This window comes from Branchiostoma belcheri, unplaced genomic scaffold (genome assembly GCF_001625305.1).
Source record: "Branchiostoma belcheri isolate BF01 breed outbred unplaced genomic scaffold, Haploidv18h27 scaffold54, whole genome shotgun sequence".
NCBI classification, from domain to species: Eukaryota; Metazoa; Chordata; class Leptocardii; order Amphioxiformes; family Branchiostomatidae; genus Branchiostoma; species Branchiostoma belcheri.
In genome coordinates, this window is record NW_017804176.1 from 555,888 (window position 1) to 570,950 (window position 15,063).

General features: G+C 41.5%; 1 protein-coding gene across 17 annotated transcripts in view; it reads left to right on the forward strand.

The window, feature by feature from the left end:
• The window catches only part of LOC109481190 (dystrophin-like), a 204,793-nt gene that overhangs the window by 85,903 nt on the left and 103,827 nt on the right, over positions 1 to 15,063 (forward strand). For all 17 annotated transcript variants that reach the window (XM_019783695.1, XM_019783706.1, XM_019783708.1 and 14 more), the window contains 2 exons: positions 8,223 to 8,357; positions 8,972 to 9,232. In XM_019783695.1, the coding sequence (XP_019639254.1) occupies positions 8,223 to 8,357; positions 8,972 to 9,232 (396 nt within the window). The remainder of the gene's footprint in view (positions 1 to 8,222; positions 8,358 to 8,971; positions 9,233 to 15,063) is intronic.

Genomic DNA, 15,063 nt, shown 5'->3' on the forward strand with positions numbered 1-15,063 from the left:
GTCACTGGAAAGGCTGTGGAGGTTTCTCCATCGTCTTGGACACGGGCTGTCATACCTTCATGGAACTGTCGTATCATGGAGGTGAAGCGTTCTGGGCAGCCGAACTTGGCCATGATCTTCCATAGCCCCTCTCTACTCACCAAGTCAAAGGCCTTAGTTAGGTCGATGAAGGTGGTGTATAGATCCTTGTGTTGTTCTTGACATCAACAATGCAGCTATTGAACGTCTCCCACAGATCCCAGTTAACCAAGAGCTGGATATACTGCCGTCCCTCTCCGAGACTCAGAAGGCCATCAGCCAAATGAGCAACGGAAAAGCGCCAGGCCTCGACGGCATTCCAGCCGAGGTATACAAGTCTGGAGGACATGTGCTAACCCAGAAGCTAACTGACATCTTTTGTGCCATGTGGGAGAAAGGTACAATCCCCCAGGTGCAATAGATCAGTATACACATGAGTACGTACGTTATGTTTTACTACCTTTGTGAATGCCCATTGGTATCGTATTGTAGTCTCAGTTGAGCATGATAATCCAATTCTGGCCCAGGGGTACATGTTCATGTTATTCTCGTCATTTCTCTAGTGAATCATGCAGTGTCCTTTTATTTGTCATTGTCAAGTCCAGTCCCTGGTGGCTGTTATAGAGGCTCTTTTCACATCCAGGAAGTATATAATATAATCCATGAAGCAAGGCCCTCTCACGTATAACAGCATGACCCCCATATCATTGGATTTTGTGGTTTATGTTTCGTGTCTTGCAGGAATTTTTTTGTAAATACGCTTATGACTGATACCTCTAGGTATATATGTGAACTACACAAGGTTAGTTTTCAGCAAGTGCTAGGATTTTTCAATGCAGAGAGAATTTTTTTATTGCTGTTCTGGCAATACTTCAAGAATTTGAAAAAGCTTCAATCCTGCTACTAGTTAACTGCATGCTACATTTAGCTTGTAGCACCACATGGTAGTTTTTGAATGATGCTTCAGGCAATTCACCAACTATGACGAATTTGCCTCACTGGGTCGTCCCAGCAGTTCATTCTAGAATTTGTTGTCCCTCCCTGCGACATTGAACAAAATTGCATATTCTGATTGATGTTTTTCATTTCTTCTGGCGTCTTCGAAAGACCCTCTGATTTGGTCAGGTCAATTGAATAAAAAGATCCAATTCCTTTCACTCCAAGACGTCCCTTGCTGATTGGAAATCGCGAAGGTCGATCGGCAAGTAGCTCAAAAACTTTGCTCCCGTCCCTCCCCCTTAAAGAAAACAACACGAGAAATCAGCTCGCTTTGTCATTGGCCAGGTTCAGTTTCCAGTGGAGAGTTTCCCCGCACTGCAGTCCATCAACGCTCGACAAGGAGTGCGTGTGGAGAAGTACGTAAAGTTTCCAAACGCAGGGAGGGAGAAGTGCACGGAAGAGCCATTGACAGCAGGCGTCCGATATTGATTGCCATTTAATCCTGCATGGGATTGGATCACACCTACAGGCTATATAGCTTCGCATCTGTACTCAAGTGCCGATGCCTTGTACCGACACGTTGTACACGCGAGTGTAGGCTATTAGCGGGCTGTTTTTGTACACTGCGAGCTGGGCAGCGACAGGGAAGGTGTTGAGTGAGTGAGTGGATGGGCAGGCATGCTGTGCTAGTCTGGATGTGCGTGTGGGCAGCGGTGGTGTACTCGCTCCTGTTGGCCCTCCTGCTCTGGAAGTTTACAGTCGAGTTGTCCCGTCGCCTTCGCACGGTAACCGCCATTCCTTTCCCTTCCCGGCTTGGTCATCTGTATACATGTACGCCTTTCAGTCATCGACGCAGCTCATTTATTGCTACCGTAAATGTTTTCAGTCATCAGTTTGTCTCATTTATTTGCCATTGTCGCAGCTTTTGTCATTCTCAACTGAAAGACCTTTTAAGCGGTAGATATTCATCAGAAGTACTTACTGTAAACGCACCATCATTTTTCACTTACCAAACCATGGACGTATTTGTTCGGTATAGTGATCCATCATGTCAATACTTATGGATGAATTACCATGTAATCATAAAGGAATGCCGGCCAACAAGGCGGTTTTGTATTTTCAGTGTTAAGGAAATGTTGATATAGATCTTTCCAATAACACTATAGATAAAGGTGTGAAATGTACTGCTAAATGCGATAAGGGGAGCAGTTCTCTAGAGAAAAACTTTGCTCTAGGTGGTATTCACTGCATCAGTATTGGCTGATGTTGTCTAGCAGAACGCATTCCCTTGGAATTACCTTTGAATGGTTTTATCAATAACTTTTTGGACCCAATTTCAGAACTGGAGAAGAAAGGTGTAATATCAGTGCTCTTCTCTGAAAGATCGTTACTTGTCATTTGACCTCTACTACTAGAGAAGGAGAAAGAACAAATTCCAAATTTGTGAGTCTATTAAGCCTACATGTTGCTGTTTTGATATATTGGGCCATTCTGCCAACTACTGCAATTTGTTGTCTGTGTGTCAGTATGATAGATGTTTTCCCCATTAGTATCTGACATCTGATTTGTATTGTTTCCAGCAAATTGAACCCTTTACATGATTAGACTAAGGCGGGGGTCATCAAAGTGCAGGAGACTAAATTGCTCTCGTCTGACATTCACCGAAAAAGCAACGCAATTAAACCTGGATTACCTTCAATCAAAAACGGGAACTGCTTAAGCATGAAATTAGGTCCTGACGTTGGATCTGTATGAAAGCCACGTTTTGACCCCATACTTGAACTATAGGATCAGAGGTGAGGGTGCTAAACTGAGTTTTATGACTCTATCCCCTCCCACTCACGTCCATCAGGCATTAGCCCCTTTTGTCAGATTGCTGGGGTTGGTAACCCTCTGTTGGAATTATCAGGAAACAGTTTAACCTCCCAGTGGGATGGATGTAAGACCGCCGATCCTGTGTGCACAGGGCAGGTGTTCACCGGGGCTCTAACCACAAATTACAACCTAATAAAAGAGCCGTTGTTTTGATCCTCTAAAACACCGGACTATCATAGGGATTTTTCCAACAGTAGGGTAAAGTACAAAACCGCAGTGAGTAAGTCTACCTGCCTACCGCTGTTCTGATATTAAGCAGTTCTGTCGGATGGCTTTTCAATTTTGTGAATGACCACATCCCCTAAAACTCATTTTATTACTGCTCTGCTACCTTCAGTACATGATGTACATTCTGTACCACTTCGGCTTAGAGTGTGTCCCAAAAGCGCAAGTGCCTTACCTCTTGCACCTGGCTGATAAGAAGAATATGTTTCCCTGGTGTTGAAATGTCATGTGTACCTGTAAATCTGTCCTGAAAGTTCATATTGATTTGGTATTAGAGTCTTACACAAGATCAAATTTTGTACCATATGCCCCCAAAACATTAAGGTGATCTACTGCATTGTCGTTACCCCTTACACTTATGGAATAATACAGCATTAGGAGTGTCGGTAAGCTATTACTAAGTGCTCTTTGGCTCGTGGTGCCATTCTGGCAAATGTGGTGTCAGCAGTTCTTGGCGGTAATGGTGTTTGTTATGTGGGTTTGGTTGGATGCTGATGCACCTGTTCAGGTGATTTAGTCCAAGAAGTAGTCCTGGTAGAGCGATATGAGAAAAGGATTCTTACATTTTAATGAATTACTAGTACATGTACTACATGTAGATAGGATTGAAGTGATAGGGTTTTTGGAATAGCTGCAGCTGATATGTTAAAGACTCAGTAGGAAAAGTAGATAGGTAAATACAATGGATGCCTAGTCTTTCAGAATCTTGCTATGGAATAGTTGTAAAATGTTTTGCAGGTTTCCTTGAAAAACAACACAAAATGTAAAAATTAAAGGTTGCACGGAGGCAACATTTGGAAATCTTTCCCTGCCTACTTCTGTGTTCACTGCCTCAGGTGCAAGCCTCCCCATCAACAAATCAATCTAATGATCACTGATAAAGCCAGATGTATAATGTTTTGGTTAGGGGATTGAAAAGACTTTAGGCAGAGCCCCAAGAGAAAACACAGGGATCATGCTTGCAGATATAGGACTTTCAGCATTTCTCATTTTCTTTTACAACTCTGGAACTGCCTGATGCAAAGCAGGCCAGCAGATAGATATATCTATTAAGCAATACCGCTTTGTCCATATTGGCCTCATTTCTTCCCCCCGTTTTACTGCATTTTGTCCTAATTGCAGGATTTGATTGAAACTGATCAATAGTTATTGATCCCAACATGAAGACATATGCTACCCACTGAATCCGGCGGTTCCCCAGAGAAATCTGCCTTTTACCCTTGATGAGGGGGAGAACACTCAACCAGACTTCTCTTGCCAATAATAGTGGATATCAGTGATTAGAGGACTACCCTAGGCCAGTCATTAGGGGAGCCTAACCACAACACTACAGTCCAGGGTATCAATAGTAGCAGACCCAGCCAAGAACAGGGAATGGGGGAAGCCATTTGTCTTGAAGCCAGCACCCCTATAGGCTTGCCGTGGGGGGTAAAGGTGGTCCGGGATGGAGATTCAGGGCAGCCCAATATAGCAGGGTTAGGGCTGGTAATGATCGTATTGGGCTTTTGGGATTGGAAGGTGACCTACCTGGAGCAAGGGGCTGCATCTCCCATATTGCACTATCGAACAAGGCGGTAAAAATCCATCTCAGTTAATTTTGTTTTTACTCTCTGGACTTGTGTTATACGAAAGTTAAATAGTATAAAAGACACTGGTGAGTCAGTACATGTACTTAAGTTAAAATGATGCTCACTTACACAATAAAATTCAAGTCTTAATGTGTTAGCTAGGATTTCTTTTATTGACATCAGAAATCAAGGAAATATCATACTTCCTTGTCAGCCCATGCAACTTGTAGTTCCTTTCTTCAGTAGAGAGAGATTGAATGTGATTGGCTGCATGGAGCAGGAAAGATGCGCAATTTTCTACATCATTTGTGGATGCAACTGAAGCATGAAGAAAATTGAAAATTCATAGACTTTTAACATTTGTAACAAATACGATCATTAATCCACCATAGTCAGAAACTACAGTGTAATATTGTAGTGTAAATCAGCAACTTCCACTTAAACAGGCTATTATTTATGACAGAAAGCTCAGTCAGTACGTCAGGTGTATTAAATCAGCGCACGTATCTACTCCACACCTGTGGAGATTGGAATCATGGGGAAAATTACAACGCCCAGGTGAACTTGGATCCCGGGTCAAATCTCGTTTCCTGTCCCCCCTCCGCTTATGCGTCATTGTCTGCAACAAAAGGTTGACATATACGTACGGTACGCACACATGGTTAACTCACTGAGGAACACACTGATAAAACACATCTATAACTTGGTCAACAGGTTATAGCTAACCATCCTTGCCAACATACGTTATATACTCTTTTGTATGCCTCCTCAGCAGCAACGTTCAAGGGGTCTCCATGAAGTATAGAGCAAATCACTTGAATGCCACCCTAGCATTAGTCTAATTTGAAGCAATCGTTTGATATACTGCAATAGAAATGATTCATTTATTTGTAGAATCTCATTTTGAAGTGTCTCCTTGTCCTTTATCCTAGCCAATATGATTAATTGTCGTGATATTTGACCATTCCTGAAATTAAACTGATACTGTATAAGTTATAAATTTTGATGTTGAAAATCTAATCAAATAGTCCTTGCCCTTCATTGTACTCCATATCCCATAACTTTTACTTTTATTCGCTCAGGCAATACCCTTGATGTATTCCAAGAGCATCTACAAATGAGGTCAACTAAATAACGTTGACATTGAGAAAGATTCAAGGGCCATAAAACTACCAGCATACAAAGATAAATAAAATCAAACCTCTAGCCATCAGAAGTTAAAGCAATTTTTCATCTTTAGGAATGATACAGAGACCATAACCCTACCATTAAACATGTGTCAGCGACGTACGTCACCCTTCTATCAGCTTGATTATGGATCTGTCTGTGTGATACCAGGGAGAGTTCTTCCATGGTGACAGGTGGGCGTAAGGTGAGAAAATGGATGGTTTCTACTCGCCCGCCTGGCTGGCCACTGGTCACAGCAGTAATATCACCCCAATCTCCGCATCCCAGGGGTCTGCGCAGGAAATGGGCAAAATCATAACACAGTGTCAGGTCGTGATCGTGACTTGAAGAATCAGTAGGAAGGCATCGGTAGCATTTTTTTGCATCTGGCTAGGCTGTTTGGAAGGTCTTATGTGTTTCCTTTTTTCACTACGTTGGCATTCTGGTAATTTAATGCAGTACCAGTTATGCATGTACAAAATCTGCATGTAAACATAAAATCATATAAAATTTTGCAACTGTAATGATTACACTGCTTGGGGTATATGTTTAGTACTATAATTAAAGGAGTCAAGATGACATGGCCTAACAGTATACAAAACTTTTTTAGACGTGAACACTGCTGCTGAAGATAATAGATGAGGCTCCATCGGTTCCATACCATATTTAGCATACTTCTGCCAGGGGTGTATGCAGTTATTTCTCATCTTATCACTTTATCAAGAGCACTGCACCGTTTTATTACAGCTCAGTATATTGTATGTCAGCTTCCGTTGTGCTGTTTTATTAGCCATCGGCATACGGTATGTCAGCACTATGCAGGCATAACCATGGATTTCACACATCTATATGTCATGTACCTGTCAGACTGATGAAGTGGATGGAGAAGGATAGATGCCCTCCAGTGAGAATGAATTTCAATTGAGTCTTACATTGTAACTGTAAGACAGTAATAGCTTGCTCAAGACCACCTACTAGAGAAAGGTACAATTGGCAGACAAGAAAATTAGAACGTCTGTGTAAAGAAGCTCAGAGATTGCCTATCGGGGTCCAGGCGCTGCTGATAATCATGCATTGTGTGGGCACAGCTCACTTGTTTGATTTTGTTCAAGTAGGAGTGGATACACTTCAGATGGAAAGATTGGAAATGACATATTTCTAGAGGCATCATCAAGGTTTTATTAATACATGACTACATGAAAAGAAGTGGAGTGACCATTGAGCTAAATTAAAAATTTGATTGACTTGTGTGTATCAATTGGTCAGATACTTCCAATGTGTTAGACTGAACAACAAACTTAGTGTTTTGCTTGTTTGTTTTTGCCATGGCATTGGAAAAAAAGCACTTCCATCATTCTATTGTTAAAATGTACTTGCCCATGGCTTAAAAGAGTAGTTACATGTACTTGTACAAAATGTAGATGGGCCAACAGCTATTGAGTCAAGGGATTATGGAGGTTGCAATACCTGGGCTTGGGAGACGATTTAACAGGGAGATTTGCCAGAGATAAATTTTTCATGATGTTCCAAACAATCCAATTTATACAGTACTCGAACATCTGTTGCCAAGAGAATGATGTCTCAACTGTCCCATTCCCTGTCACCAAATAGACACTGTGATCTGTTTACTGTGTCAGATTGACTGTGACAAAACTTCACAGATCAAACCTCAACGCCAACATTATACGATCCTTTGAGTATATAAATGGCGAAAATTGAAGTGATGCCAGACACATATAATGGTGCTAACATGCTCTATAGGTACAGGGTATTGATATTGATTCGGGGTAAATTGCACTGTTTGATTTGGCGATATTCGCCATGCTTCACTATCATCCCCTTATATTGACTTTATAATACGTTGGTGTACAGGTATGTTGTACAAGTTGTAAAGTTTATGGCATGTTTTAATACCAAGACTCAATCGCCTTATAATATCTAGGCCAATGCACATATAGTGCTCTAGGCAACAGAGACAGACATCTTTAGACACAAACTTGTAATATCTCCTGTGTATTCCAATCATTATATAATCTTACTTAAGTATGTAGTTCCTGTTCACTGTGAATAGAGAGTAAGATTAATAAAGAGCTAATGCCCCACCCCAAGGTGTATATGGTGAGATAATCCCTGTTAGCCACCAAATAAACCACTGAGTAAGCGTTACAAACCTGTTCTGCATAATGGTATGGTCAAAAAAGTGGTCGGTTATTGTGATAACCGACCACGTTTGAGGTTACGGCCTGATAACCAATGAGCAATGGAGCCTTCTGATTGGTGGACATTTTCTGGCTATATGATAATTATGTAATACTGTTCACCCATTTGCTGTACTGTATCTATTGAAGTTGTTGTGCAATAAAGTTGATTGATTGATTGATTGATTGATTGATTGATTAATCAATTGTTTCATTGTTTGTTTAAATGTAGGCCATCCAAGAGGAACTTCAGCGTAAGCAGGAGGACCTGGACACCCTGAACAGGAAGGCGGAGGAGTTGAAGCAGCAAGGGGCCAAGCCAGTGGTGGAACCCCAACTCATCCACATCAACAGGAGATGGAAGGATGTGAGTCTTTCTTTTTACTCAGTTTTCACCACATAAAAGCTTCTTCAATGTTATAGGCTTCGGGATTAGGGGCTAGAACTGAATCTCTTCTCCCTAAGTCAGACACACCGTGCTGGATTAGAGCATCTTTCTAAGGGGAGTCTTTTGGGTTAGATCCTTGTTCTGCTGGCTATTTCTAGAGTACTTTTAAAGCCTGCTATAGTCAAGAGGTAATCCTGTCCTAATCCAGCTATTCTACCACCCTAAGATGCCCAATTTGGTGGGAGGAGAAGATGTGGGTATTAAGGAGAAAGAACCCATACATTTTGTATATTCCACAGATACCCTTAGCAGAATTATGAAAGTGCTGTTATTCACTGTGGTTCTATGTTGAATGCTCAAGAAAATTCAGTCATAAAAGTTTTTTGCAACAAGCAACTTTCTGGCAAGTATTATGGATGCAGGTTTTGATGTTTTTCAAGAAGCTGAAATAAATGCTATTTTAAATTTGGTTAAGATGAATTTAAGAGTTAAAAGTTATAAGACAGCAACCTTGCAACAATGTCCTCAATAAAAAAATCTATTGTCTCCCATGTGACTTTTCTGACACGATGAAAATTTTCCTACCACTCCAGATCGAGAACCAGTTCCAACAGTACCACCGCCCGGTGCAGTTCAGCACCGTCACCACGGAAACCATCACCATGGAGAACGTTTCCATGGTGTCGGTCACCAGCATGAGGACCGCCGGCGAGGGGCGCCCTTCTGCCTCCGACTTCTTGGCTGAGATCAACAAGATCCTGTTCCACATCGCCGACATCGAGCTGCAGCTGGCCTCTCCTGAGCTGAACGCTGGCGACTATGAGGACTTCTCCAAGCAGGAGGACAAACTCAAGGTACCCATCCTTCTGGTTTCTTCTTAATCTTGAGATGACAGTGTCAAAAAGTATCTAGTCTACAGACATCCTTTTACATGTACCTTTCCAAGCAAGTAGAGAAACTTGAGGTATCCATCCTTCATTTCGTTTCTCTGAATGGTGGAGAGCTAATTGTTAAGAAGCTGAAGCAGGATTTGTTAGTGCCATCCTTTTGAATTATGTACTTCTGCAAGCAAGAAGACAATCTTGCGATAGCCCTTCTTCTATCTTATTATGGAGTACTAAAATAGTACGTTGCTAAGATATTGATAATACCAATATTTTTTACAACCTTTAAAAAAAGGGTATTTTGAAATGTTACCAAAAGTTTGCTGAAGTGTCAGTGAGTATTATTAGATTTTTAGTGCAAAAAAAAATCAGATATGGTGCTAATGCAGAACATCTATCAATCAGCTAATAGTCAGTGATTTTAAGTGGCTGAGAAGCCCAGGTGCCAGACTGTCTGTGAAAAGGTAGTCATTTGGCACGGTGCCGTACGTGTGTTAAGTTGAGGAATTGTGCCAGGAGTTTGTGGAAACAAAAGTTGTGAGGAGTGATGGTACTGATACTTTCCTTTGATCTCTACCATGCTGCCGATGGGAGGAACAGTACCAGGTAGGTCACCCCAGTCGACCTCACCACCTTCTCCCCTCCCACAACGTACCTCCTCTCTCATCCCATGTGTACTGTATACTGGGGCAGGGCACTTTCTGTTGCTTTGACAATAGAGAGGGTGAACGATCAAGGAGGCCCCAGCCGTGTGTTTGTATGGCTGCTTTGTGTTAATTGGGAAAGCTATATATGGAAGGTGGCACACTGCTAGTGTTTAAGGTCTATGCTGGGGTGTTGTCTATGTAAATGACATTGCCTTTTTTTAGTGAATTGTGAAAATGCTTTGGATGGTTTAGAGTAAAGATTCAGAGATATCAAGAGGACTTACAATACAGAGCTTGGCAATGCTTAGTAATTCAAAGAAAATAATGGGATGGTTTATTGTGTAAATTGTCCCGATTCAAATTGCTTACTGTCAACAAGTTGGAAAATTATGTAACCGGCTTAAGGGATAGCAGTTGAACAATTCCCCAGTGGGGGACTTAAAAGGCTTCTGCTAAGTGCAAGTACTTGTACCTATTGTTGCCACAGAGCTTTCAACATGGTAAGGGATAGCTTCTGTAGACTGAACGTGGCTAGTTTAATACACATGTTCTACAAAGGCTTTGGGCTCCAGTTTCACCAACAAACCATGTAGGTAAATCAGCCCCTTTGACGCCGGGCCTGTTATGTGATATTCTGGACATGTAAACATTTGGCATTTAGCACTGTCAACATTTAGGGTGAGGGGATAAACATGCAAATACAGAGGGCACGATTAACTGCAATTGAAGTCTGACTTAACCTTCAGTCTGAATGGGTGACAAATTGGAACGGGTCACACCTACGCTTTCTGTGTACGCCAAGCGAGGTATAATGGTATCTCTGCCATTGTTTATCTGATGTTTATCTAAAATAATAAAGAAACAGCTACAGAAAGTATTTACTCCAGAAATGAAGTCCTTTGAGGTACAAAAATTGATACATGTCTCAGAGTTTTCCTTAGCATAAATTAAGAGAAACATAACATTGATTTTTGAGAGTAGATAGGGTTCATCAAAGTTAAAATAAAAGTATGCAATGTCAGTCTGTTAAGTTGTTAGCAACAAGTAGAGAGGAATCCCATGCATGTTGAGCAAAATCTCTCTGTCTCGAGTCTTCCAGGGTTACCTCAACACAGATGAGTAGGGTTTTTTTAGCGGAAAGCAGACAAGGTTTTGAGACGGGATGTGGAGTGAGCTTATTGTGCTGAAGTTTCCAACAGTGCGGTGTGAATTCTGTGGGCTTCTATAAACAGCAAACACAGCACACCAATGGGGCAGGCTTCTGCTGTTGGTAGTGACAGAGGACCTCATCTGTGCTCACTGACTCGGCAAACACTGGTTAAACTGGTCTGTGCTACACTAGCCGGGAGTCCAAACCAAAGTTTTTCTGGCGATTTTGTTGGCGGGGGAAGTGAAGACCCAATTGGATCATGTCGTACTACTATAGGAGAGAAAGGCTTGCAGAGTATGCATCAGTTCATGTGATGCCAAGAAAATCGAGGAAAGTAGAGGTAAGGCGATGTCGCAGTTTTGCCAAGGTTTTGGGAAGATGAGTTTACATAGTGTGGTTATTCAGTCATTTAGAGGTCAATTGAAGTGTCTTGATCTAACATAGGCATGTTGCCGGACCATTTTAGGGCACTTTCCTGAAAAAACTATGCCTTGTAATGCTGGCTTTTGTATTTCTAACAAAATATCCCTTTTCTTTATCTATGATGAATCTCCTTTTACTAGAAAAAGGGACAGAGTTGGTGAGAATCTGACAGAGTTTGAAGGAAATGACATGTTTCTTCTGTAGTTAAATCATGCTGAGACTTAAACCCATTGTTTTCATGTAGCTCCAGTCTACCCTTCTACGAAATGTTGTATTTCTCAAAGCATGACTCATTGGGTAGGTATTTACACAAGTCTTACTTAATACTTGAGACTCAACAGAGAACAAGGTAGTTGTCCCTGAAATAGAGCTCGTGGTATGCACTGGGCAACAGAAACATGTCAATTATCATTTTTGACAAAATCCTCAGTGAAGACCCTTTTGTCTCTGACGTTCATGTTCGCTCGTGTATGAAGTATAATCTTTGATAGTCACTATCCTTCATGAACTTGGCCCATTCTCCTGTAAGTCTGTCGCTCTTGTTGGCTTCTCTTGTGGAGAAATTCTTCACATTCCTTTCTCATTCCGTAGTAGTTTGGACAATAGTAAGTTGGCTTACACATTGGACTTGCCACTTAACCTTCACAGTACTGAGGCAGCACTTTGGCACCAACGTTTCAAATTTTTAGAATCAACCTGTGAGGTATTTACAGACCCTCAGACAATATATTTGATTAGTCAATTTATTTTATACTCGAACATTCAAGACATAAAGGCTTCAAGGGATGTACATGTATGCCATGGCTGTTCAGTTAGGCAGAATGATCGTATTGTAAGAAAGAAGGTGCTGGTATTTCCAATTGCAGAATTAGGTACAAATGCAGCTTGTACATTTTGAGAGTTAGGTATGTCAGCAGCCTGCCTTGGTGGGGGAGGTCAGTTAGGGAAGAACTGGTACTCTTAAGGGTTCCCTCGTATATCCGTAAATTGGATTGACGAGCCAGCGTGCAATTAGAAGATGACGTTTATCTTTACGGGACAACCAGAGCAAGAAATAGCTAAAAATAGTAGCATGATGATAAAAATAGGCGTCCTAACAAGTCACCACGTTGTATGTAATGGAAGTGCTTTTATTTCCCCCTATGATTTGCTATATGGCAGGACTGTGATGCACCGGTAATTACATTGTCGTCTGTCTGGCCTAATTTGTGTGTATGTCAATTCATCCTCACAAATGTGATTAAGGTAGGAACAAGACGCAATGGAAACGTCGGTGTGATTCTTGAAATTGCATCACGGGTAACACCTCTGCCAATTTAGGCAAATTTGGTTTGGTACATGAAGATGGAACAAATTTGATTGCAATGTACAAAATTGGCTTCAAATGTTGTTATTTCAAGCGGCTTTGTAAATTAATGGTAAACTGTACATTTGTATAAGAGCTGCTGTTGTGTGAGGAAAATAGTTTTCAGCTCAGTGCAGCAATACCTCTAATTGCCTGGTTGTTACATATTAAGCTACAATTCAGTGACCTGTTGTTGGCTTAGATTTCAGGACACTGCACATTTTCACATCTCTCCAACATGTTTGATTTCACTCAGCACCCCTTTGTACGTGGGAATTTATGCTTCCCTTCACTCGCTTCTGACGGAGCGCACCTCAGATGGAATTGTCAAGAAAAATGACTTCATGCATCTGTGGAGTCCTCTGGGGAGACAGTTCCGTCACCCAAATACTGCCGGGAATCAGCCACCATCCTTACGCATACTCTTCCGAGACCGTTGCAGCAGAAATTGACCAGCCGTGATGAAGTGAAAAGAAGAGCGCTCTCCCGTCATTGTCTCCTCTCGTCGTATTAGCAAACACAATCAATTTGGAGGGTGGAAGAACAAGTTCAGCAAATCATTCGGGCAAGAACACAATTTGAGGAAAGTGTGGAATGCTGATGAGGCCCCGGCAGTTGGTTGTCTGTTCTGTTTCCTACTGTGTGTGAACCAAATGCCAATCCATGGGCAAACATGGAAAGTTATTTCAAGTTGCCCCAGTGGTAATGGAGTATTGGTTACAGGGGGAATTCTCTGTGATTAATGGTGGGATATCTATAGATAGATACAAAGGGAACAATGAGGGCGCGGATGTAGATAGATGACGGGGCACAATTTATAGGGAAGCTTTGTATTGGAAGACTTCGCAGAATTAAGAAATATGGATTCCTTGCAAGAATTTGAAGTACATGGAGATATAAAAATGATTGTTTTCTTGTTGCGGTCCTGGACTTATTTGTATGGTAACATCCCTCGAGAATGCAAATATTATGCTTGAAATCAATATAAGACTTAGTCATTAGCAAGCCACATTTGCCCTTTAGGCATTAGGTCATTCAGCTGTCAACAGTTGTTATTACCAGACTATGAGCATGTATTTAGGAGTAGTACGTGTGTCTAGGAATTTTTATTGCAACATATTTCACATGTTGCATGTCTCATGGCGTCTTTCTAATGAAATCCTGCGGTCTAATTTTTTTCTCAACCTATTGCCGTCAGTAGAATCCATTTTGTAGATGCTAAAAATAACGCCAGAAAAGGTATGAACACCTATTATGGATGCATGGCGTGATTCCCAGACAATTTTATGGATTATATCCCATCCAAGCTAGTTACGTAAAGTTCAACGATACCCTCAAATGTTACGAAAGCTGACGATGTGAAAGTCAGTGCTCCGCTTGACTGAGTCGTCCCTGTGTTAATGACGTCAGCTGGCAATATTGAATCCGACATTTGATCTTTTTGTGAGCATATAACCACCTTGTGAGCTGCTGACTGCATATCACACCTTACATTCACCATACATGATTCATCAATCCTGTACAGAGTAGTGACGGAGAAAGGTGGGTAAAGCCTTACCATTAGTCAACATGGAACCATACATTACATTCTGCACATTCTGTAAGATGAAGGATAGCAAAAATTTAAGTTAACTTTTAAAGAATGTCTTATTTGAGGTATTCCGCGTGCGTACTGAAGCTTAGAGTGTTCGTCTGGATGTGGACATGATCTATCTTCACCTTATACCATAGTACACCATTCAATCAAGAGCCTTGGAACAAAGTGTAACCAGAAAAAGTTGTCATGCAGCCAAGAGTAGCGTATCCAGCCATTACTGTGAGGAAAGTCAATCCATCATATAGCTCACAAATATCACCACAAAGTAGCTGCATTGGCTGTGTTGGGGATTAAATAGGATCAGTTATCCTTGGACCAGCTAGCCATATTGGCACCTCTCGTGATATTAGGCTTAAGATAATTACAGTTGCTGATACCAGCCTCATATAAATGATGAGGCCATCATATTGAAGTATCGCTCCACCGAAAATAGACATGCTGGCAGTGGTACCGTATATAACGCCCTTGCAGCATTGTTACCACATAGGGAAGTGTGAAAGCTCTATCTAACGTGGCTTTGTAGTTATGAGATACTGGACCAAAAGTGCAGCACTGGTGAGAAACATTGGACATGACAAATAGAGATGGAGATAAAAGGTAGTCACCTTTAACAGTGTGCGGAACAGTGGACGGGGATGC